This window comes from Cydia splendana, chromosome 7 (assembly GCF_910591565.1).
Source record: "Cydia splendana chromosome 7, ilCydSple1.2, whole genome shotgun sequence".
NCBI classification, from domain to species: Eukaryota; Metazoa; Arthropoda; class Insecta; order Lepidoptera; family Tortricidae; genus Cydia; species Cydia splendana.
Window position 1 is genome coordinate 6,756,545 of NC_085966.1, and position 26,489 is coordinate 6,783,033.

General features: G+C 37.3%; 2 protein-coding genes across 3 annotated transcripts; one reads left to right on the top strand and one right to left on the bottom strand.

The window, feature by feature from the left end:
- Positions 1-1,223: 1,223 nt before the first annotated feature.
- LOC134792096 (terpene synthase) lies at positions 1,224-21,390 on the bottom strand. 2 transcript variants are annotated; one of them, XM_063763282.1, is made up of 8 exons: positions 21,349-21,390; positions 20,017-20,171; positions 10,575-10,719; positions 9,564-9,684; positions 7,937-8,076; positions 2,818-2,920; positions 2,103-2,230; positions 1,224-1,470 (listed from the first exon to the last, which is right to left on the bottom strand). In XM_063763282.1, exons 2-8 carry the CDS (start codon positions 20,160-20,162, stop codon positions 1,390-1,392), a joined length of 864 nt encoding a protein of 287 aa, XP_063619352.1. In that variant the 5' UTR covers positions 20,163-20,171; positions 21,349-21,390; the 3' UTR covers positions 1,224-1,389. The 2 variants fall into 2 exon arrangements, with proteins under 2 accessions (XP_063619352.1, XP_063619351.1); XM_063763281.1 differs by having other exon boundaries at positions 21,235-21,388.
- A 340-nt stretch (positions 21,391-21,730) lies between these two features.
- On the top strand, positions 21,731-25,479 carry LOC134792056 (uncharacterized). The gene is made up of 3 exons (XM_063763180.1): positions 21,731-22,157; positions 23,223-23,424; positions 24,067-25,479. The coding sequence occupies exons 1-3, from the start codon at positions 21,920-21,922 to the stop codon at positions 24,788-24,790; spliced, it is 1,164 nt and encodes a 387-aa protein (XP_063619250.1). The 5' UTR covers positions 21,731-21,919; the 3' UTR covers positions 24,791-25,479.
- The last annotated feature ends 1,010 nt before the right edge of the window (positions 25,480-26,489 follow it).

Genomic DNA, 26,489 nt, shown 5'->3' on the forward strand with positions numbered 1-26,489 from the left:
ATAACATTATTACTCCTCAACCTTAAGTGACCGGAAAGGTTTGATTAGAATAAAACTACAACATAAACATCGAAGGAGTCCAGTAATTGTCTAATTGACTTTTTGATTTAAATTTAGGTATTAAGTAGAGATAAAAACTTTTTGATTTTTGGTTGATAAAAAAATTTCAATTTCTGGTTTCTGTTTTCCTGACATAATTTGTCATGTTGCCGTCAGTGATAAAAATAATTGTTGAAATTGCCGCGACCGTCGAATTTTCCTTCTAATGAACTTTAAGGGAAACAGGGCATCAGTATCGATGGGCTGTCAATGTTTGTGGAGCGATACATGGAGATCGCATTATTGGGCCTGTCTTCATTGACGGTAATCTAAACGGTGACAAATTTATTGAACTGCTAAATGGACCTCTGGCTGAATATGTCAATACTTTACCGGCTGAAGAACGCAGAAACACCTGGTTTCAGCTAGATGGGGAGCACACTCATCGGTTCGAGTGAGAAAGGTTTTGAACTTGATGTTTGGTGACCAGTGGATGGGTCGGTTTGGTCCTCGTCGGTGGCCTGCTCGCTCCCCTGATTTAACACCGTTAGACTTTTTGTTATGGGGGGGCTGTGAAGAACGAAGTCTACGCTCAACCTCGAACAACAGTGGAGCAGTTAAAAGACAAAATAACGGAAGTAGTTCAAAGATTACGAGCAACAAATATGAGAAGTTTAAGAGAGTCTGTTTACCGTCGCTGCATCACTTGCATGGAACTGCGTGGCCGTCACGTAGAAAACAAGTACCTAAGGCGGGTAAATCGACGTGATTAGTTAAGAAACCTATGCAATAAAGTAATGAGTAATTATTTTCGACTTTTATTGAATAATATCCGCCGTTTCCCGCACGGGATGGCAGAGATCCGAATTTGCAATTAATTACAATAATTACACATGAACACCACTGTGGTTTATTTTGTTACTTAAATTAATAAACACTGACGTGATAAACGTCATATCACATGACAATTAGCTAGGTACGTTAATTGACGTGGACGCAATACATTGCGTGCTCAATTATTATGTATGAAAAAAAAATCTTATCTCCTAAAAAAAAACAATGTAATTAAGCTCCTTGGGTCATATACTAATCGTTATTAAAATATACGCCCGTATGGAATACACACGCTGAGTGATGTGTGTCATATCTAGTAATTAAAACGACAAGGTATATAGTGGCCTAGTCCTATTAGATTTTTTACCTTATTCAAAGCGGCAATAAATTCAAATTTCGATTGTCTAAATCTCCAAATTTAACAACCACGACAACTGCTGCCTTCGTAGCTCTAACGGCACTGGCGTAAGGCGTGTTATTGTCTGATTCAGCGGTAATCGTGGTGGGTCTACTTGTTTAGACGTCTTCAGACCGCTGCCAGCTAAGTAGCTCGTCGAGAAGATTTTCTAAGTCTTGGTTACCACCGAGACGGGCCACCTGGAAGTATTGAGATAATTTTGTACAGATTCAGTACCTAGCTCAATGGTGTAGTACCTTTTTTTGTAAAACTTACTGTTGTCAAAGTAGGTATACAGGGTGGCTAAAAAATAAGTACATTTCCGGTGCCAGGGAGGTTTTGGGATTATACTGAGCAATTTTTACTATAGGACCAACCTCGAAATTCCCTGGCAACGGGAGTGCACTTATTTTTTAGCCACCCTATATAACAAATTATAGTATAACGTTTAACTGAGGCGGTTGATAATCTAGGTTAAATACTGAAAACTCAGCTACTTTCCACTAGAGAACAAGGCAAGTTCTTTACCAACCGTCTAAGATAAGTAGCAGTGGTATAGTAGCAATTTATCAACAGAAGTTATGTAAGGGTGATATTCCACCTGTCCAATTTCTTGGTCCAATGTGCATTGCGTCTCACTCTCTTACTAAGCAAAATGTGAGATGAAATACACCCTAATGATGAAAAAGGTAGAGTATTATTTTTGTACAAATAAAACTGACATTTTCAGTGAAAATTTAAATAAGTTTCATATGCATTTTCTTAAGTTTTATGGATTAAAGCGCAGTCTAGTGTGTCACTTTAAAAAAAATTAAACAATGAAGGATCATACCTCTTCTCTGGCCGCGGCGTCGAGTCGTGCTAGTGTGTCGCGCGTGTATCGGAAGCTGCCGAGCCGCTCGAGCAAGGCGATGCAGTATCGCTTTACCTCGACGTCTCGGGTCCGTTGCCGTAAGATATCTAATCACTTAGTTAAGGAAAATAAACTATAGGTTAAAAAACAATAGATTTTGTGTGTTATTGGCTAGATAGTTGAAATCCTCTTATGTTACTTTTAGCATTTGTCTTATGCTCCTAGCATTCCATGAAGTTTTCTACCGTTGTCCCGTACCAACGCGAATTTTCTGAACATTTGGAACTGTACGAGTTACTTTTTTTGTGACAAATGGTCAAAAACATGCACTATAAAAAAATACTTATCGCCTTTAGACGCCGAAAAAAAACCTACGACTAAGCCGTCTAGACAGGGCAATCGTGCGGTCCGCGCACCCGAGCTGCATACATCGCCATTGTTAGTAGCTCGGTACTACTTACGGGCTAGCGTGTCTTATAGTAAGTCAAGTGTAAGTCTTGGGCAGTTGTGTAAAAGTCTGACAACCCTACTGTGTTCTTGTGCGGAGTCGGCATTTACGCAAACATCAAAAGGCGTCGGTCCACTGTTACTTTTTACACTGTGTATATCGCAAATGGCGAGAATCGATCTAGATCCAGGCAAGACAAGCCTAATTTGACTGCGTCCAATCCAGATTGACATTAGTAAAGGATACGAAGCACTTGGTTGTCGCCGTCCTGATTGTGGATAGCGTGGATGATGGGGAAGCTGAACTTGCCTTCCGTCAGGTCCTCGCAGAAACTCTTGTTCTCTGAGTACTGGAACACGTCATACAATTAAATTATACACATTCTATTGCACAATACAATTAGATAGGAAGGTAAGGTCACAGTGGAGAATATACAATTTATTGCAGGGAAGACCGCCATAGGCGCTGGTGGCCTAGCGGTAAGAGCGTGCGACTTTCAATCCGGAGGTCACGGGTTCATACCCCGGCTCGTACCAATTAGTTTTTCGGAACTTATGTACGAAATATCATTTAATATTTACCAGTTGCTTTTCGGTGAAGGAAAACATCGTGAGGAAACCGGACTAATCCCAATAAGGCCTAGTTTCCCCTCTGGGTTGCAAGGTCAGATGGCAGTCGCTTTCGTAAAAACGAATGCCTACATCAAATCATGGGATTAGTTATCAAAGCGGACTCCAGGCTCCCATGAGCCGTGGCAGAATGCCGGGATAACGCGAGGAAGAAGAAGACCTTCATAGGGCAAGAACTCTCTCTTTTCTATACCTACGTCGCTCAGACACAGTCAGAAAAAAAACCGGACATGTGCGAGTCGGACTCGCACACGAAGGGTTCCGTACCATTATCTATAACTATAAAAACGGTCACCCATCCAAGCACTGACCCCGCCCGACGTTGCTTAATTTCGGTCAAAAATCACGTTTTTTGTATGGGAGCCCCACTTAAATCTTTATTTTATTCTGTTTTTAGTATTTGTTGTTATAGCGGCAACAGAAATACATCATCTGTGAAAATCTATCACGGTTCGTGAGATACAGCCTGGTGACAGACGGACGGACGGACGGACGGACGGACGGACGGACAGCGGAGTCTTAGTAATAGGGTCCCGTTTTTACCCGTTGGGTACGGAACCCTAAAAATGAGCCTCATTCCTTCTGCACTACCGACCTTCTGTGAACGGAGTATGTGTATTGTGTTCAAAAGCAAGAGTTACAATTAAGGGGCTACCCGGGGTTTTCATCGATTTTTGACAAGTTTTGAATCTCCTACTTTTGAGCTACATATAGAATTAAAAGGCAAACAACGGCTATCGGTTCTTCAATCGTTTATCTCCATTTTTGTCTACCGGATTTTCAAAGAAATGAATACTAATATTTTTATGATTTTTTTTAACTCTAAAAAAACCGGCCAAGTGCGAGTCGGACTCGCGTTCCAAGGGTTCCGTATATTAAACAATTTTTAACAATCAGTGCCGGATTAAGATATTTTGATGCCCTAAGCATTTCTAGGTGCCCCCTCTCCCTAGGGTCATCAAGATTACATTGATTTTTTGGTAAATTGAGAGAAGTTCATTGCCGCATTACAGCTGAGAATGGAAATCAGTCACATCATTTTATCACGAAAATTGACAGTGCCGCAGCAGTAATGTTGCAACAGAGTACCTAATGCTGTTGCAGTCGCCACCCGAATGTCACCTTTATCATAGCGTAGAAAGTAATAGAAACGCGAGCGAAGCGAGCGCGGAAATTTTTCGATATAAAAACGCAATATGATAGACAGTTGTACATTTTTACTTTTAGTATGGAAATCAGTCACATCATTTTATCACGGAAGTTGACAGTACTGCAGCAGTAACGTTGCATCAGAGTAATGTTGCTGCAGTCGCCACCCGAATGTCACCTTTATCATATATCCTTATAAAGTAATTGAAAACGCGAGCGAAGCGAGCGCGAAAATTTTTCGATATAAAAACGCAATTTTAATTTTAGTCCCAACCAGGCGCGAATCCAGGATTTCATACAGAGAAGGGATGGGACAGTTTTCTATCAGCCTAGCTTCACATAGGGCTCGATATTTAAGGGTCTCAGCGAGGTTGTTTTCATGCATAAAATATGCAAGAAAGCAGAAAGCTTTGGAATTGAATTGGCGAAGTGTGAGAAAGGCAGTAGGCCCAGCTGCGAAAGAGGAAAGCTTGGATTTGGATCCACGCCCAAGTGTAATTAAGGCAGAAGATCCACTTTGCCGTAAGGCAGAAGGCCTCGCATAAGACCTAACGCCGAACCGCAAAAGAGTGGGTTGAAATCGAATCTATGCATGTAATCACGACTCTTCTACTGCTACCGATTGTTTCCCAAAGAATTACGCGCCATTATTTTTGCAAATTAGCTTTTGGACAGCTAAAAAAATCGTGTGGTAAAAACGATGTGTCTGTCCCTAATTTTAAAATTTGTTCACCTTTTTCAACCTGGCATTTTGGTGCCCTCCCTGAACGTGGTGCCGTAAGCACGTGCTTGTTTTGCTTATTGGTTACAAAGTCTTTATTAATTCAACCATTAAAGTCGACGAGTACAAAAAACTTTAAGCTAGCTCTCAATTTAACATTTTTTTTAAACATTATTTTTAATTTTACCTTACAATTACTCGTAAGTAGGTAAGACCGTTAAATATTTAAAATGATTATCTTATCAGAAAATTATCACCAATTACTCTAAGAAAACTACTACTCTAAGTAATCCGGCACTGTTAACAATGTATTTTTTATGTGAAACGTGAGTGAAATCTTTTTAAAAAATCCGTAGGGGTCGGATTAAAAACTGTAATTAAGTCCGACTCACGCTTGACTGTACATTTCTAATAGGTTTTCCTGTCATCTATAGGTATAGACCTATTTTATGTATTTTTTTCAAAATTTTAGACCTAGTAGTTTCGGAGATAAGGGGGGGGGAATGGTCATTTTTTGCCTATTTTCTTGAATAACTTCTAAACTGTTGATTCGAAAATTATAAAAAAAAATTATTTGAAATCCTTACAATAAGCTCTTTCATTTGATATGTAACATGATATAGTTTGAAAAAATTTTTTTTTCATTTTTTCATTTACCCCCCAAAAGTGGCCCCCATGTTTAAAATTCATTTGTTTACATTACATGTCCGTATTCGGGTCACAAACTTACATATGTGTACCAAATTTTAACTTGATTGGTCCAGTAGTTCCGGAGAAAATCGGCTGTGACAGACGGACAGACAGACAGACAGACAGACAGACAGACAGACAGACAGACGCACGAGTGATCCTATAAGGGTTCCGTTTTTTCCTTTTGAGGTACGGAACCCTAAAAACACTGTTTTTGTATCTCGATTGCTGTTAAAGATGTAACGTATACGAAATCCACATATTTGGGCTCGTCTTTGTCGTCTCTAAAAACGTGTCTAGGGTTTTAACTTTAAACTAATTAACACAAAAGTTATGGCCAGAAAACCCAGTTTTTTGGCATAAAATCTTTACAACTTTGATGCCAAATGTCTCGAAGACAACTTTGAAGTAAATATGGGATAGGTACTATATTGCTTAAAGCCGTTTTTGTTAATATCATAAGCTACCAAAAACATTAGAAAACTAAGGGATTCAGATCGAAGGTCATTGGGGCATGGGTTCCCCTTACCCAAAGAGCTTGTAGGCGGTCTTGCCTTATTGAAGACTTTAAAGAGTGATTGATAATAAAAATAAAATAAATAAAATAAATATCAGGGGACATCTTACACAGATCAACCTAGCCCCAAACTAAGCAAAGCTTGTACTATGGCTGCTAGGCGATGATATACATACTTGTATAGATAAATACATATATACTTATATACAAAGAAAACACCCATGACTCAGGTACAAATATTTGTGTTCATCACACAAATAAATGCCCTTACCGGGATTCGAACCCAGGACCATCGGCTTCACAGACAGGGTCACTACCCACTAGGCCAGACCGGTCGTCAATAATAGTAGAAGACGTGAAAAAATCGTGTAAAGGGAATCGCCTGGAACTGGAACTGAAGTAGATGTCGTTGTACAGTCACGCTCCGTGATTGTTATGCCATTTAGGGTTCTAGCTAAATTGGACATTCCATAGCGCAAGTATTGAACAACCAGTTTAGCTAGGACCATAAATGGATCAACAATCGCGGGGCGTGGTACATTATGCGGTATCACTGGTTGTTAAAAATTGACGTTTGACGATTCTGGTTCAACGAATATGAATACGTTTTTGATGCCGCTTAGAATCGACTAACTCATTTCTGAGAAACGAGATTACCTTTTAAGTGGTATATGGCTCAACGTAACATACCTCCGTGACAGTAAAAAACGACAATACATCACTTCGAGGAAGGAAAATCTTAAATTGGCAAGACAGCTTGGTTAATAGCGTACAAACCCCCATCATTTTATGCAGAATGCATTGATACCAGTGATACCAACACTAACTCAGAAGCGGTAGATATGAATATTAATATAACTGCAGCCTTACCATATCATGTTTTATTTATTAGGATTAGTTCTGTGAAGTAGACCTCGTTTGGCACCAATGTGACACCCACAAGATAATTGATTTCGCATGTCTATTAGTCATGCGGTTAATGTCAGAAATGTAGGTGATTTTAAGGATAAGTGGATTAATGTTCTACGTTTTATGTTGTTTTTTGTTACTGTCGCCGCATCAAGTTACATAATATAGTTTGTCAAAGGACTGTCTCATTTCAATCATAGACAGAGAGAATCTATCTTTGTCTTACTAGCACCCAAAAGAAAAGGATGAGTATAGTTTTCCTGGTTCTTACTGACTGACAAATTGGTTTGACCAACTATATATATCATTGCGGTAGGCTTCAGGTAGCAAAATCAATAGTTAAGTAGTTCGGTCATAGTTTTTGTTGCTTATCGTAACTATCTTCTCGGGTTAAAGGTTTTTATTTACTAAAATGTTAGTTTAACATTCATAAAGCTGTTTGACTTTGTTACACTAATCGTAAATTACTGAAATAAAACTATTTAGACGGATTATATCGTATATAATCAATCGAAAATTCATCCCTATGTTTCGAACCCTTTACACCGTTTGTGGTCAACGGGTGACTGAGGAAACCACGAACGCTGTAAAGGGTTCGCAACGTCGGGAATTCGGGATGTTATACGCGATATAATCCGTCTAGTTCTGTAGTTTTATTTTATGAATAACTATCGCGGTAACCGAACACAATATAAAAATACGTATCAGTCATTAATTTCATTAGATTTACTCGATTTGTCGAAGGCTTACCTCCTGTAGACACAGATTGCAGTAGTCGTCTCTGATCTGGAAGTACAGCCCCAAGATGGCGGACAATTTGCTGAAGTCCGCCTTGTTCTCACTAAACAGCTGCATGAGGCGGATAGCCAACATGAACAAACCGCCGGTTTCTGTGCAAAAATAAACAGTGTCAGGCGTGGCCCACTCCGCGATTTCGTCGCGTCGCTACAAGTACATGCGGCCCACACCAATTTTGGTGTGTAGCAGTAGTACCTAGTTGTCGCGCACCGCTACGGAACGGACGCCTGCTCGCCCTTGCGCCACCTTGCGGTCGTATCTCTCGTAATAGACGCGTTTTGTTAGAGTGAACGTTCTGTACAATAGTAGTATTATTTTTTTCTGTGACAGTGTGGAACTGGCGGCATTTAGGCCGCTTGTACACGTCCGTGTTTTCACAGGACAAATGTGCGTGTTCGGCGACGATGTCTTGTTTTCTTGGTCGTAGTTGTCGGTAGCCACATACAAATCTGGACGTAGTCGCGTAACACGGTCCGTTGTCCGGCGAAAACACCGGACGTTTACAAGCGGCCTTATAGTATGACAAACCATTGTGGAAAAAGGCGCGAAATTCAAAATGTACAAGGGGGTGCCTAAAGCCGTTTGTGCCTATACATATTTTTAAAATTTGACGTTCTTTTCTTTTGATTCGTGCCCTTTGCCACGCTCGTAGTTACGTGTAGACTGGCAAAAGGAGCGAAACGTAGGGATATATTTTAAAAATATATATTATGCGCCGCATAATACGTTTAAGTTGCTGTATCTACATACTATGCGGGAGGTGTAAGACGGGAGGAAGGTTTGGTAGTTTAGAAACTTCTACGCGGGAAATGTCGCGGGCAGGGGCTAGTGCATCATAAAAATGTTCTATCGTCTAATAGTACGTTAACAATTTGCAGTCTGTTAATTACTCCTCAAGGTTAACGACGTGTATCTGATAAATGCATTTTACAATTTGCGATGGGAACGCGAGACGATTTATTTTTAGCAGTGACTTCGCGCAATCTAGACATCTGATGAGTAATACACATGTGGGGCGAAATCCCAAAAATACTACCATGAAGTCATGATCCCAAAACCGTGGATATAAACATAAAAAAATAAAAATAAACATATGGACCCGGAGTTCAATCTTAACCAGTTTTGCTAGGCATTTTGCGTATTTGCCAAAAAGCTCTAACCAAAAAGATCCTTGGATTTTACACGTAAAGATTCGTGTTGGTAACTAATTAATAAATGTTCTATCAATATTTAGTTCAAGTTACGTTCCATAAGCAATCGTATTTATGTCTTTAACATGTCATCGAACATGTATTTAGATTCATACTTTTTTGTTCAGTTGTTATTTTTTTACGTATCTGTCTTCTTAACTATTCGGTTAGCAGATTTAACTTTAAGTTTTACCACAAATTGACGGTTATTTGGCCTGGTTGGTTGGTGACTTTGCCTATGAAAGCGTTGGTCCTGTTTTCGCTTCAGGATAAGGGAATTTATTTGTGTCATTAGCGCACACATTTTGTTCCTGTGTAGTGGATGTGTTAGATAAAAATGTCACATAATAATGCCATTAAATGAAAACACTACACATGAATTAACTTACTTTTAACAGTCATCTCTTTATATTCCTCCTCTGATGGACAGCGGAAGTTGTCTCTCCAGTAGATCTCCATGCCCTGCCCTCTGTGTAGTTCTAGAAGTTGCTCTGTGTACACCGCCGTAGCCTGAAACAAGAACCAAATGATGAACATTGTTGACTACCAAAGACGTCAAGTGCCCCAATATCAACCATCGTGCATTCTGATAAGGTTCACGATAACGCGAAGCACACTGGCGTTCAAAGGGTCTAAGTAGTTAGAAACACTACTATTTAAATTATAAACTAGCGACCCGCCCCGGCTTCGCACGGGTTACACAAAACCTTAACAAATTATACACCCAAATCTTCCTCAAGAATCACTCTATTGATAGGTGAAAATCGCATGAAAATCGATTCAGTAGTTTTTGAGTTTATCGCGAACATACATACACACAAACAGACAGACGCGGCCAGGGACTTTGTTTTATATTAAGGTTTAGTGATTATGGCTAGGTATTATTATTAGAATTATAGCGTAAGCCGCGGAAATTGAAAACGCCAGATCGAATCCGAGATCGGGCACTGGAGCCCTTGGTCACTTATCCTTTAGTTTAGGATATGACATCTATTTCAGTTAAAGGACCAAATGTTACTTATTGTTACATATTGATCTATAAGTCCACCGGACTACAGATTTAATAATAATATAAACCTTTTATTCAGACAAATTTTACAGTTTAAGAATTTACATATTATTGTACACAACTTATCAAAATACATACATAATTTATCATATTACTATTTCAGACAACATCGGTTTGGTCTGTATGCCGTTTGGCAAAGTCCTCTTCCATCCCTTTCCATTTTTCCCTGTCTCTCGCCAGTCTAGTCCACTCTCTCCCTGCGAATTTTACAATTCCGTCTTCCCATCTCATTTTTGGTGGTGCTTGTTTTCTTTTTCTATCTTTCAGATTAAAGATTCACAATAAAGGATCTTATTTGGAGGCCGACTAGTGACCACCGAGGTATACTTACCATCGGATGCCCTAACTCCAAAGTCTTCTCTAGCGCGATTATCATGACGTAGTTGGCCGCATTAATCGTGCTAGCCACGCCGTAGATGGAGTGTGCTACGGGGATCCCTCGACGAAGTATTGAGTTGTCTTGAATGTCGTCTACCCTGTAACAAAATATGAAGAACATTAGTATTTATCTTATCAACTTACGTCCTTCGTCTACGTTTAGGTAATTATACAATAAATAACACGATATAATTTCGTTATATTTTTAAAGGTAAGATATAAAATCAATAACGAGTAGATACATACATAAAAGCGAGAGTATAATACATATCCAAATCCAAATGTACACTAACGATAAAATTTGATCGGCATTCTGCGGTTTTATCGTATATGCTTAACATTTTCTCTCAGGCAATAAAAAAGTTTACCGTTTATGAATTTAATGTATGTTTGTGATTATTTTAATTGTTTAATTTAATTTTTTGACATTCATTGGTGCATTGTGTTAACGCCTAAATTGAAGAATAAATAAATTAAATCGGGTTGATAGTAGGGAATGTAAACCGGTTTTTATTTGTATGTAATTTCGGTTAATAACCGGTTTCTTCATACAATTGAAAACCGGTTTACATTCCCTAATTGATAGGTATATGTTGACGAGGGTGTTGGTGCTCTGAATTGCATACGTTTTCTCATTTTAAAACAATGAAACATACAACGAGAGGTCACCATAATTGTCTACTTTACGCCATTACTTATAAAGGAATAGGTCCCCAAACAACAAAGATATCAAATAAGATAAAACATAAACAAAGCGTGAGAATTACAATATGTCCGATAACGAAATTACGAGTAAACAGTGTTTCTTGGTAGGTAATGACAATGACGTAGGCCCATTTACTATCTTGTCACGTTCACGATTCATTTTAGGACACGGCGTATGACAACATAAATATATGTACCTATGTTCGTAACTAATGGACTTAGGACATGACGATACGAGGAAAGTATCTTTACTATCTAAGAATAACTTTTAATGTAGGTATTATCAGAGAACTTTCTACTTTGTTGGAAGTCAGACGTGAAGTTCATAAAGGATTTTTTTACTAAATATTGTTCTCTTAGTTATCCAAGTAAAAAAACCATGAAGAAGTGACTGTCAAATAAAAAAAACTGTGACACACACATTTATTGCTCACTGTACTTCTCATATGCATGTATATTTATTCATAAGATTTGAAGCAAATAAATATACACCGTGAACCTAAATAAAACTGTGTAAAAGCTTAAAGCTTTTGTATACGACCAACCATTAGACTATAAATACTTTCCAATCAATTTACCAAATCGACTAATAAACAACCTAGTATCGGTCACCTACGTAGACTTTACAAGTACCTACGTTGAACTCCAAACAGTCACATCACGTAAATACTCTGGAATGGCACCATTAACTAGTTTCTGGAATAGTTACATCAACCAATTTCTGTTAAGACCAAAAGATCCTAAAACCCGTGAATATCGTACTGTTTAGAGCTTTTTATTGATGGACATGTTCCACACATTGTGGCATGGGTATTCCGCGTGAGTCATGATGTAATGGAACGAATCGATTAATCTGAATGATCGTAAATACTGTTAAATTGAAGGCCGTTTATTAACGGAGGGGAAACTATTCGATTAATTTACTAGCGACTGTAGTCTGACCGTTTAGAATGTTTGTTCTTAAAGGTAAATAAATCAAAACCATTGGACTCAGTTCTTTCGTAAATTAAAGCAAATCAAGTATCTTTTAAGATTTCGTGCCCAACGGGTGAGTGTGACGGGACCCTATTAGGTGCTATCCCTCCGACATCAGACTCTATCCGTTCACTCGCAGTGGCCTTTATCTTAAGACGCGTAAACCGAGTAGGTACGCGTTTTGAAATGCACCCTTGAAATTAAGGAAGTTAAAAAAAACACGCTGTATATTACGCGACTATTTTATAATGTATTACGAATCTAAACTGCAAAACGTAATTCAAGACAAAAAAAAGTAAGACATAATTCAAGACCAAAAAAAAGTAAGACAATGTTGCCACTGCAATAATTTGTTTGTAAAATAGTAAATTCCTTTTGATAAATAATCACGCTAATATAAATTATTTATTAGTAATTTCACTCCTACGATTTAAAAAACTACTTATTTTTACATAAATACAAGACGCGCTAGTAAAAAGAACATTGTCTTACTTTTTTTGGTCTTGAATTACGTTTTGCAGTATAACTAATAGTTCAGATAAGCCTAAAGCCTACTTAATGAACCTATCTTTAACGCTGCATACTAAAAAAGTTGAGATCAAGGCCTTCAAGCTTATTACAATATTCATAGCATCGATTCGCAAGTTAAAAGGAAAACTTTATCAAGGGAAAGAAACTCTACTAAGATTTTAACTCTGCCTACCAAGTAAATGGCATGATCAATGTGATCATATTGATTATTACCATCAATCAATAATTAGTAACGAAAAGAATAAGAATAAGAATAAGAATCTTTTATTTGCAATAAACATTACCAGGTACATCGGTGTTCATGCGATAGGTGGTAGGTTTTATGTTTAACCATAAATGGTATGCAAAATATGTACAAGACTTAAAACTATCATGCAAAACATATAAAATAATGTCTCTATTTATATATATTAATTATTAATGTTATACAGGTCAAGTCTAATTAATTAAATTTCATGTCCAAGAATTCATTTGTGCTATAAAAATTGTAGTTATTTAGCCATTGATGCAATTGTCGCTTGAATGCTATAATATTTAATGTCTTCATATCATTAGGTAATGCATTATACATATTAAGACACATAATCGTGCAGCTTTTTTTATGTTTCGCTAATCTCGGATGTTCATCAGGAAGTAGTCTATCCGGATTGCGGCAAGAGCGTGGATGGCTGTCACAGGCTTTTTTAAATAAATCTTTGTGCTTATGAACAAACATGCACATTACATAAATATAAAGAGACGGAAGAGGTAACAAACCAAGCCTTTTAAAAAGTGGTCTGCATGATTCACCTGGTCGCATCCCGTGTATTGCACGAATGCATTTTTTTTGTGCAATAAAGGCTCTATTTAAATCGGTGCTATTGCCCCATATTATTAAGCCATAGCGTAAAACGGACTCTACGTATGCATGATAGCAGGATATTGCCGTTTTGGTATCAGTAACTCTACCGAGTTGTTTGAGTGCAAACACATATTTATTTATCCGGTTAGCAACGTTCTCCAATTGTGCCTTCCAGTCCAAATTCTCGTCTAGAATTACTCCTAGGAATTTAGTTTGCGTAACATTTTCTATGCCTGAAATATTCAGATTAATATTCAAATTCGGATTCATTGATTTATTAAAATTCATAAATTTAGATTTGCCTAGGTTAATTTTTAAGTTATTCGAATAAAGCCAATCTTTTACTTTACTGATCGTGTTATTAACATCTTGTTCGTGGTCATTAACTGTATAATTATCTTTGTTGGACGTTACAATCATAGATATATCGTCAGCAAATAAAATACAACTGTGGTTTGTTATGTCCGTGATGTCATTAATGTAAAGTAAAAATAGTATTGGGCCCAAAACACTTCCTTGTGGGACTCCGTACGTATTGCATCTAAATCCAGATGAGTAGTTAGTTATCTCATTAGTTTCACTTTTTCTTGTAATTTTGACGCATTGAAATCTGTTTTCTAAATATGATGATATCCATTGGAGAGCCGGCCCTCGAATACCGAGTTTTTCGAGTTTTGCTAATAATAGACTATGAGAGACGAAATCAAAGGCTTTAGATAAATCGAAAAATAGCCCTGTGGTCCAATAATTACTGCTAAGACTAGTCAATATTAGCTTCAGTATCGAAAAAATGGCTAAAGTTGTTGATTTGTTTTTTTGGAAGCCAAATTGCTCTTTTTTTATAATACTGTATTTTGTACAGAAATCAAGCAATCTCTTATGCATGCATTTCTCAAAGACTTTTGATAGTATAGGTATTAATGTTATTGGGCGGTAATTACCTATATCGTCTTTTTTACCTTTCTTAAATAGAGGTTTAACTACCGACTTTTTAAGAGCTTCAGGGAAGGTTCCAGACAGAAACGATAGATTTACTAAGTGTGTTAAGATGGCCACGATTTCGCTAATGCAAGACTTTATTATGCTTGTACTGATTCCATCATAGCCTTCTGATTTAGTGTTTTTTAGAGACATCACTACGTTTTTAAGTTCTGTTTCCGACACTGGTTTCAAAAACATGGAGTTGCTTCTAATATTATTATTGCTACTGTTTATGGGCTGAGGATTTTGTGATTTGTGCGTAGACTCTACATAATAATCATTAAAGGCAGTGGCGATTTCCACTGGATCTGAGACTATTGTGTCGTTATGCATGATACGTTCTATTGTTACTGGTGGCTTTGAGCTAGATATTCGGTTCTTTATTACTAACCATGATGCTCTACATTTATTAGAGCTCTTTTTAATAAATTTTATGTTCGCATTCCTTTTAGAGTTGTTAATACACCGTTTTAGTAAATTCGAATATTTGGTGTACATAGTCTTATGTGTATCATTTTTATCCCTATAATACTTGTATCGTATTTTACGTTTGGTTTTGCAGCTCACTTTTAAACCCTTAGTTATCCAGTTTTGTTTATTTTTATTGATATTATTTACCATTATTCGTATCTTAGGGAAACAAAGATTGTAGAAGAGACACAATAATTCGTGGAAGTTATTGAATGCCTTGTTTAAATTGGTTTCTTCGTAGATCTCTGACCAAGAAAGATTCTGCAAACAATATTTGAATTTTATTAAGTTGTCTACGCTGTAGTCTCTCTTATAGATATAAAAGGTAGCGGGTTTCGGTTCTGCCATGTTAATAGGAAAGCTCAACAGTTGTGCCGTATCATGATCGGACAGATAAAGTGGAAGAACGGTTGCCTTGGCATTAGGGATATTACTAAGAAAGTGGTCTATGCATGAGGACTTGCGAGTAGGTACCTTAATATGTAAGGTCAGATTGTAATTTTTTGTGAGATCTTGTAATTCTGTTACCGTAGAGCTTTTTTTCAGTGTGTTTATATTAAAGTCGCCGGTTATTACCATATGCATATTTGTCTTATATATATTTTGTAACTCATGAAGCAATAAATCCAATTTATCTATAAATATTTTTGGGTTAGATGACGGAGTTCTGTAAAGGCAGATAATAACAAGCTTTTGTTGTGGCAATTCTATTCCGCAAACCTCAAATACTTTTTCCGCGGCCAGATTCTTTGGAAATGCTATTTCTCTGTAATTTAGACCATTTTTAGCTAAAATACATGTTCCCCCTCTTTGTTTCTCTCTACAAAATCCAGCTACCATCTCATAATTGTAGAGATTTACGTATTTTTCGTAACCAGGTTTTAGAAATGTCTCCGTTAGACATATGATGTTCGGAACGTAGTTTTTTTGTTTTAGTTCATTTAATGTTAGTTGTAGTATATCCTGCTTGGCTAATATACTAGCTATATTCTGGTGGAAAACTAAAAAATCGGCAGCAATTGAATCTTTAGGCTCGAAAAAACCCACTCTTTTTCACTACTGGGAAGTAATATGTTATTGTTCCCTTTTTTGTCCGATTAATTTCCGTGGAATATTGTAAAGGAGTCTTTTCCACAGTTTCCGCAAGTATTTCCGAGTTAGCACGTGCAAAATAATATGGAATAGTGCCTTTTTTTAACTGAGCTAATTTTGTTTTACTAGTTTTATTTTGGCTTGGTTCATTACGCACTATCAATTTTTTAAGTTCACTTAAGTTTAAATATTTGTTGCTGTAGTCAATACAATCTATCTGATAGTTAATTGAGTCACACATTTTAAAAAGTTTATTATACGAACAATTAATAAAGTGACTATTTTTATATTCATTGCATAATTTTTCAATCGCGAAATTCAATTTAATTGTATTTACATGTACAGTTTTTTGAACACTTAATATTAGCACTGTAAAGCTAGCAAACTTTCTAAGTATAATTCGCAGCTGAGATAGAGTATATTGCATATTGTGATCATTTTCACCAATGCATATCACAATTTTGTCTTGTGGTTTTAACTCCGCCGCCTGACAGTTCTTCGTTATTTCAGCGCTTAGAGCATATGGTTTTGTGATAGCTGTAATTCTATATTTTACGTAATTATTTGTCTCTCTTGAACGCGTTAAAGCTGAAGCGAGACCAACGCATTGCTGGGTGCCGACAATGACAATATTAGGTATTGAGTCATGTTTCCCGTTTTCTATGAGTCTTGGTAGAGCTGAAGGCAAGGGTATCGTACTAGTCTTCACCTGCGTCGTGTTGAGAGTGTTGACCTTGTCCAAACATTGTTCATCTGTCATCGTGGCCTTGTGCAGGGGTTGCTCATGGTTTTGAGTTACTGGTGAAGAGTTACACATCGTCAATGTCTTTCTAATTTTATTTAGGGGGTTACTGTCCGATGTTGGAGATGTCGTAGTTGAGTTTTTCGGTGTCATCCAGGTGTTCGAAGCTTTAATTTTGTTTTTCGGAGTAGATCTGCGACTTGGCGTTTTGTCGCTGAGTAAAGTTTTTAGGGTAGCAATTTGTCGCTCCAAGTCGATTTGATTTTTTGTTAATCGTGTTACATCAACATTTAAATTAGTTATTTCCTCATGTGCGCTTTCGAGTTGTATTTTAAGTATGTCGATAGTGTCCTTAAGTTCTGCTATTTGTGACGCTTCTGTAGCGTGAAAATGTACCACAATAGGTAAAACTACCCAAGTATAAATAAATAAATATTAAGGGATATCTTACACAGACCAACCTATCCCCAAATAGCAGCTTGTTCTATGGGTGCTAGGCGACGATATACATACTTATATACATAGGAAACACCCATGACTCAGGAGCAAATAATTTGTGTTCATCACACAAATAAATACGCTTACCGGGATTCGAACCCAGGACCATCGGCTTCACATGCAGGGTCACTAACCCACTAGGTCAGACCGGTCGTCAAATCAAAAATCTTCCAACTATGGTCCGAAATTAATTCGAATATCTTTGTTCAGGTGTGATTATTATTTAAATGCCGTAGTTTTATGACATGGCAAAATATGTTTATAAAAAAAAACTTAGACAAACCCTAAAAGAACATTGATATTTATAATTAATAATTATATAGGCATTGAACTTGTGTATTAAATATTTAATAAACATGTATGTATGTATACAGTAACCGATGTAGCCCTCCGAATCGCTAAACTTAAGTGGCAGTGGGCGGGGCACATTGCCCGTAGAACCGATGGCCGTTGGGGCGGAAAGGTTCTCGAGTGGCGACCACGTACCGGAAGGCGCGGCGTGGGTAGACCCCCCACAAGGTGGACTGACGACCTGGTAAAGGTCGCGGGAGACCGCTGGAACCGGTCATTGTGGCACTCCTTGGGGGGGGGGGGGGGGGGGGGCTGATATGATGATGACACGTATATTTAATACGCAAGTATCGAAAGGACGCTCGACATGTTTCACTCCGTACCGAGGAGTGTTGTCAGGAGCTTGCGTCGGCGGACCATATACATAGATTGATTGCTTTTAGGGTTCCGTATCAAAAAGGTCAAAACTGGGCCCTACCCTATTACTAAGACTCCACTGTCCGTCTGCCCCTCTGTCTGACTGTCACCAGGCTGTAACTCAAGAACCGTGGTAGCTAGACAGTTGAAATTTTCACTGATGATGTATTTCTGTTGCCAGCGTTGCCGCTATAACAAAATACTAAAAACAAAATAAAATAAATATTTAATAGGGCTCCCATACAACAAACGTGATTTTTTTGCCATTTTTTGCTTATTGGCACGGAACCCTTCGTGCGCGAGTCCGACTCGCACTTGGCCGGTTTTTTATTTTATCATTTCATTATATTGACCTTGTGAACCATAGTTCTAGTACTGGACTGTAATTGGGTGGTTGTACGGCGTTCTGTTTGTTTTACATGATGAGTAAGGCCATTCAAGATGTTTATCGATGTTTGGTATACGTAATACCAAAATTTCGAGTATTGGCGCGTGCGGAGTACGCGTAACTATGACGAGGAAAACCATGAACAAAAATAAGATTCTGAGAAGGGAACTAACGGTTTAACAGTATGACGAAGACGAAAGCTCCAAAAAATAAAGATAAAACAACGATTCTGCGAATATACGTATTTTACAGTCGCCATCAGATGTATCGGAGCGGCTAAGGTGCTCACAAATATCTGAACACGCACTCTAACGCCTTGACAATAGAGGCCTGTTCAGATATTTGTGAGCGCCTCGGCCGCTCCGATATATCTGATGGCGACTGTAGGTACCTATAGTCTGTATCTTTAGGTATTTAAATAAAAGTAAACAAAATCTACCCTCAAATGGCTCTTTAAGCCAGTTGAGGGTAGATGAAAACATTACATTATCAAATAATGTAGGTTAAAGTCAGGTCGTTCAGTGACAGATCCAGGTGGTTTTGTATTTGGTTGGTTAATCAATAAAATTTATAACTACCCGAAAATGTACAAATTATTTGTTTACTTTTATTTAAATACCTAAAGATACAGAATATATATTGTGATAATGTTAATTAAAACACCGTGTCCCGTGTCATGTCATGCGACCCTCGCTCGGGTTATTTCCTGGTCCAATAAATATCACTGGCCGTTCAGCGAGGGAATGCCGCCATTATTTTTGGAACATTTGGTCAGTGAATTTCAGAGTGGGGGGTAATTTTGTACCTAATAAGTCTAATAACACACCTTTTGTTACCATAAATTTTCGCATATGTTCCAACATATTTCACCACATTTGCTGGCTCTGTCTATCTGATGCTGACTGTACTAAAGCAGGGGTTTCCAAGCTATTAGAAGCAGAAGACTAGCCTTGGCCCATAAGTAAAAGGTTTGGGAAACCCTGTTCCAAGAGATTATCAATGTTTTGTGTAATAATCCCTAATTTAGTAATATTATAAAAGCTCTCTCTCTGTCTCTGTTTGTTACCTCTTCATGCTTAAACTGCTAAATTGATTTAGATAAGTTTAAGTATGGAGATAGTTTAAGGCCCAGGGAAGGACATAGGACAGTTTTTATCAATCATCATCATCATTCCACACAGACAAAAGTGTAGATTTAAGCGTCTGTATCTTTAGGTATATAAATAAAAGTAAACAAACAATTTGTACTATTTCGGGTAATTATAACATTTATTGGTTAACCAACCAAATACAAAACCGCCTGGATCAGTCACTGAACGACCTGACTTTAACCTACATTATTTGATCATGTAATGTTTCCATCTGCCCTCAACTGGCTTAAGGACCATTTGACGGTAGATTTTGTTTACTTTTATTTAGATACCTAAAGATACAGAGTAAGTATAGTAATAAATCAAACTTACAGTAAACTAGAGTTGTGTAGCATCTGCACAATCTCTCCAACAGCCTTGAGCTTCTCATCAGAAATATTGAGCCAGTTGTTGAATGCACAGGTGAGTTTGGTCCGGATCTGCTTGCCCGGCACTTGCAAGATGTATGTGTAAGGCATGAGGATTTTCTGTAATGTATCAAAAAATGTATACTACTGGATGTCAGCTCAATACTGCGATACATGAAAGACTGTTCAGCAGTGGGACAAAGTAGCTCATACAACAAAAATATACATGCACATTAGTGTGACAATTAGTAGAAAAGTAAAATCAATAGCATGAGCTTCATATTGACATAATTATCTTTAAAGTCATTAGTGTTTCGTTATTCCTTTGACTGAACAATAGGTCAGTTTAAGGGATTATCATCATTATCTTATCACACAATGGGTGACTGTTAATAGTGTAATACGGGAGCTACAAATAATATAAAGATTTTTTTTTAGCTCTCTATCAGCAAACGGTTTCATAATAGAGCTGGGTCTTTAGTAAACTGTCAAAAATGTTGTTTCTAATGTGACAAAATTAAATAAACCTAGAAATGTATAAACTTATACATTTACTGTAAAATTTAAATATATAGTAGCTGATACAACTCAGCAGATGAAACAGAAGGACACCATATATATTTGTATTCAAATAGGAATCAGTTATTCATTTGAATGTTAAATTAATAATACATAAATAAATTAACTTCCAGTCTTTAAACTAGCATGCAAGGAAACATTAAGAAATTTTGTTAGTTAGATACAAAAGAGTGTAGACATTTATTTTAAACTACACAGCTTTAATTTAAATTACTGATGTGATGGATTACAACAATGTGTAACAATCCAATAAGAATAATTCCAACGTTTAATATTGAATGGGTAACAATATGGGTCAGAGGCACCATTGTTTGTTTATCGGCATAAAATAGGAAGCTGTTCAAATGCAGATTTGTACCCTTATCGTTCCATCGATAGCTCGTGCGAGCTCACGGCGCCTGACCGCATAATGCGACACTTTGCGGCAAAACTGACACTGTTTTCCTAACTGGATGATAATAATAACACACTACGGACATAGTCGTAAAATAATAAATAAATAATAAAACACACACTCCCTAAAATAACACATTTTCAACAAAACAAAGGCGGCAAATTGAAAATTAACCAACTATGATAAAAAGCTAAGAAATATGCTATGTACCTCATCATGACCTTTGTCGCCGCTCTTAGTGAATGCTTGAGACATGTTCGCTAGTTTTGTTAGTAATTAAACTATTTCCATAACACGACTGATTTAATAAATCGATTTTTTTACCGGACTGCGGTGTGGCCCACTCCGCCCAGTCAAGCCAATGTGAATTTGATTTGCCAAGTGACAGTCTGTCAGACAGACAATGGACAAGGCGAGCAGCTGTATTTTGACAGATGTCAACATGAGGTCTGCTCGAAAACAGTTCGTACATTCTCTTAAAACTTTAATTCAAAGAAAAAACTATATTGATACTTAACGCATGTTTAAAGCCCGCTCCTGCACAAAATATGGCAAGCTACATACTTTCACCTCTGTTTACGGAGTTACGCCAGGGAAAAACACTGTACAGATAAAGATCAAATAAAGATCAATCATAATGACATAGACACATAGAAAATTTCTTGCAAAGATGTTGGTAGACTTGGCTGTCAGTTAAGGTAAAACCAAAATTGACGGGCCTTTTGATTGATTGATTTTATTTTCCAAACTTTTCTTCTATTTTTTAAAGAAACTCAATAAATCACAATTGGTACGGTTATTTTATGAAATATACTTTCTCACCTCACCTAACGAAATTCTTTATTTTTCTATCAATTATGGCTAATAAGGAGTTTGCGCTCAATAATTTGTGATTATGTCTGCGCGTAATTATTTATCGGCCCGTGAAAAGAGTATCAACAGATACATTGATTCCTTGCCGCATATAAATTCGCAGAAGTTTAATTACCGTTCTGAGCTGCCTGCTCTATCGGCTAGCAAGAATAATCTTGTAAATCGTAATTTAAACTATTCTTTCGAAGTGCCCTATCGCTTGGGCAGTGCTGAGAGGCCTACTACTCCATTTTCAGACTTCTATTCGGAAAGTGAGACAGGTATGTGGTACTTACTGATAAAATGATGCATGAAAGTAATGACATAAATGTTTTTTTAGTTCTTCAAGTTCTAATAAAATAACAATACCTATTTAAAAGTAATTTTGATTGAATAAAACTACAGTTTTTAACCACTTTGCCCTGCCAGTTCAAAACCTTTTAATGTTTATTTATTTATACACTAGCAGCTCTTGGAGCTGATGCGAGCACAGCACTTGTGTTTATTATGCATTTTTTGAAGTGTATCTTGTCTACTTTTGAAAGAGTTCATGGACTATGCTTTTAATGTTGATATAGAAAATGACATAACTTTTATGCCTTTGTTTGAATAATGATTGCCAATGGTGGACATTATAATTGAAATGTACTATACATTGCAGTACACTAATAATTAATACAAAAAAATATGTTTGTGTGTGGACTGTGGAGATCTTGGCACACTGCCGTAATCATCCTACATTACAGTCTAGTTTCATCTTGTTACTTATCATCAAGAAGTGACAAAGATCTCTGAGAGGCTTTTCATGTCTTATCTCTATCTGATCTAAAGAGGGATGCTCAGCTGCCTTTAAAATTATAACTTTTAACAAGACATAATGTTACATTAATTATATGGTTATCACACTGATGCAAATCTGCTTGTCTCTCCGGTATATGAGAGTGACACTGTTATGCATATAGTGACATCCCACTTGCACACCAGAGCGTGCATATCCGCATCCAATGTGAAGACCACCTTAAGTATGGTTTCTCATAATCAACCACATAGAAAGTTTTATAGGCATAATTTCAGTGAGACAAACTTATCCCTTTTCTGGTAATTATGTAAATACATTAGTACAGCCATTCTCAAAGTGCCCTAGCCCTAGGGCTCCGCAAAGGCTCTGTAGGGGCTCTGCGAGAAAAAATTACAAACCAGCTCGTTTATATCTGGTCCACAGTACAATGGCGCAGACAAACATTTTTAATTTGGGGCTCCATCAAATATTCCGCTGTCCAAAAGGGTTTTGTAACATAAAAACTTGAGAACCGCTGCATTAGTATATCACACAATTTTTCTTGCAGGAACCCCAGATTTTCGCAGTGAAGAAAGTGACAGCAGTGCGGGCTCAGCATTATTAAGGAGCACAGCAGAAGCCACGAGGACCTTGGCGGCAGAGTGGGAGAGGATAGAGCGGACTCTGTACAATGAGGAAGGGGAGAAAAGCAATCGGCCACAGATCATTGAGGAGTGCAAGCAGTGGCGGCAGTTGCATCCACAGCTTAGGTACTGATTTTTTTAAACAGCAGTAGGATATTGACAAGTAAGCAGGTCATAAAACATTTGAAAATCAGGAGCCGTAATTTTTGGACACAATTTTTATTTAAATAAATGAGAGAGAATTACAATGAATAGGTAATTACATACAGGCATTATAGGCAGGCATACAATAGTAATTGCTTAATTTTGCATTCATAATTTAAAGTGAATAAATCTGCATTCTCAACTCTTGAAAGACCTTTATTAATACATATTTTTTAAACCTGCTGTCATTTGATCCTCTGATTACCAATGATCGGTGATTAGGATAATGCCGCAAGATCTTTCTAATGTTACTAAATTAGCACCTTTGTGTGGTATATGCTCCATCCACGTGATTTTAATATTATCTGAATAAACTGTAATTTGTTAAAATAAAACTATTGAAACGGATTATATTGCGTATATTGAATTCATTCCGACGTTTCGAACCCTTTACAGCGTTCATGGTCAACGGGTGACTGAATCGGTAGGTGAACGGGTGACGGGTGACGTCGGGATGAATTCAATATACGCGATATATCCGTTTCAATAGTTTTATTTCATGAGTAACTATCGCGGTAACCAAAGACAATATTCTGTAATTTGTTCTTTTATCACAATTTCCAGGGTCATCGGCAAAGCTATTTCGCTACCAGAAAAGCGATCATCATTCAGAGGAATCGAACATGACGAGGTAATAGCTATGCACTATAGTGACTACGAAGAATTCAGTGAAAGCGAGGAGCGCCTGTCTCAGAGCAGCACCGACGTGACACCTCAGAACTCCCCAAGAATATCCATAGAAAACCTGAGTGAGACCAAAATGCAGCGTGAAAAGGTAAATCTATTTTCTATGTTTGGAGACGAGCACGAGCTTCCTGACTCATTTTGCTCGCTCCTACACATTACACCGATACAAATACGGAGTCCTTTACAAAGGAAACGACAGAATCCTTTTATAAAATCGGAAATCGCGTCGTCACGCTGGATGCGAAACTCGCGACCCGAATCATCGGTAAACTATGATCGCAACAGTGCAAAATCGTTTGTATCTTTGGATCCATCCAATTATGCTACGGCTATGAGCGCTTCGGAGCGCAAAAACGGGATAAATGGCAGAGTTATCACGGCGAAGAGTAGAGATTTGGCCAAATTGGAGCCGCTACACACTCCTGAGTACTATGACACTCACAGGTTACCCAGTGCGTTTGGCCAACATAATAATGTGAGAAAGGTTTCGCTTCCACCGTTATTACTTGAGGAAGAAAAACGGAAAGTTAGTACAGGGAAAAAACATATGAAAACGAGGAAATCATCAAAACATGTGTATAATTTGGACAGGGTTAAGTAACAAATGATCTCAATGTAAAGGAAAACTGTGACGGATATGGTGAAACTAAGTTAACGTACTATTCTGGTGAGTGAATTATAAGTGTATTGAATTTTTTTATGGTGTTTAATAAATAGCTTATTTACTGTCTGGTATACTGCTGGCAAATGTTTATTTTGCTGACTAGAAGCTGGTTGCTGTTTCAAGCAAGGTTTGTCAATGCCAATGTCGGATTTTAGAAATTCGGACGTGAGGATGTTCCAAGATTTGACATTTGAGTTGCCGGCGCATTTGATGCAATCATTAAATTATCATATTTTTTGATAACATTCTTTATAACCAATGGCACCATCTTGCCTATCAGAAGATTTTTTCAATGAAAAGTCAGAATTCAATATTGAGATGCGTGGTAGACTTTCACAGTTTGGGTTGGATAGCACAAATAATTTAGAAAATGTACCTACGAGTGAGTGGTCTAGTTTTACTCTGGAAGTTAGTTGACTATGGAGGTGAATGTAGCAGTATTATTAATTTAGTATTAAAATGTGTCTAGTCAATTACTGCTGTTAAGGTTTGCGACTGTGCCTTTGAACTATTGATATAATGTTGTTCATTTGTGTGTACTAAGGGAGTGCCTTAGTTTCTCAAAGTTTTGTTGACTCCTTGTGGAGAACATATCAGAATGAAATATATATTTTTAAATTTAAAAACGATGTCATTTTATATACTTCCCTTACTTTACAAGTTAGGTTTAACACTTTGATGACAAACCTATCTTGTGCGGCGCGTCATCGTGAAGCTTATCGCAATGCACGAAGGTTGATATTACGCTGTAGTCGCGCGCGTCATTTGACGTCTTAGGCGGTCGAAAATAAAATGGTCATACTAAATAAATGCATCAGGGATCTTTACATATTGGGATAGGGATATTATATTGTAGGTGTTGAACAAAAGCAATATATCAAATACAAATACAGAATTTATTTTGATATTTACATTATTTGCATTTTATTAACAATCAACATCAACAATATTAAATAATTTGTCCTTGTGGTGTGATACATTCGAACATACTGGCAACATTACACTCGTCACTGTGTTGCCAGCGAGCAATGTGATGTTGCCAGGGTAATCACGGTGGTATTCTGTAAACGATCGACTAGAAGCGGTGAAAACATGGGGTATGTTATGCTGAGAATTTGAGCAACTGCTGAAAAAGCTGTGAGCTTCTAGTATGGGGTTGCCACAATTATCAAGCTCGAAATTCCTTCGACAAAATTATCTTGGATACAACTCCTTATATCTTCGTCTTTTGCAAGTGAGATTAATATTGTGGCAATCCGCTGCGAAAAGTAGCGCTGTACCGCGCCCTCGTATGCGTTTCTATTTGGCACTGTGAACTTAGACTCAATAATTTTCCACATTTAACTTAAGTTTTCGAGATACTTTTCCAATCAGTGCCAAATGAAGGCAAGAAGTAAGATCTGTAGACCAATCTCGCGACAGAGCGATGCTTTGTGTTGCTATTTATTAATTTTACACAGTATAAATTTAAATTGTTACAATTATTTACCTCACAGCCATCATTATAATATTGATACTACGTTAATAAAGAGGACTATGTGTAACAACACGATAAGATGGCATTCAGCTTACAAAAGGGTCTAGCGAACATCGTAGGTATTAGAGAGTGTAAGATTTATTTATATACGTATATAAT

Excerpts from the sequence above, each read along its gene's own strand:
- LOC134792096 (XM_063763281.1), bottom strand. The coding sequence starts at position 21,279 with ATGTCTCAAGCATTCACTAAGAGCGGCGACAAAGGTCATGATGAG. Across the intron at positions 20,172-21,234 it reads GCGACAAAGGTCATGATGAG|AAAATCCTCATGCCTTACAC; the intron begins GTACATAGCATA and ends GATACATTACAG. Across the intron at positions 2,921-7,936 it reads GCAATCTGTGTCTACAGGAG|TACTCAGAGAACAAGAGTTT; the intron begins GTAAGCCTTCGA and ends GACGTGTTCCAG.
- LOC134792056 (XM_063763180.1), top strand. The coding sequence starts at position 21,920 with ATGTCTGCGCGTAATTATTTATCGGCCCGTGAAAAGAGTATCAACAGA. Across the intron at positions 22,158-23,222 it reads CTATTCGGAAAGTGAGACAG|GAACCCCAGATTTTCGCAGT; the intron begins GTATGTGGTACT and ends TTTTTCTTGCAG. Across the intron at positions 23,425-24,066 it reads CAGTTGCATCCACAGCTTAG|GGTCATCGGCAAAGCTATTT; the intron begins GTACTGATTTTT and ends CACAATTTCCAG.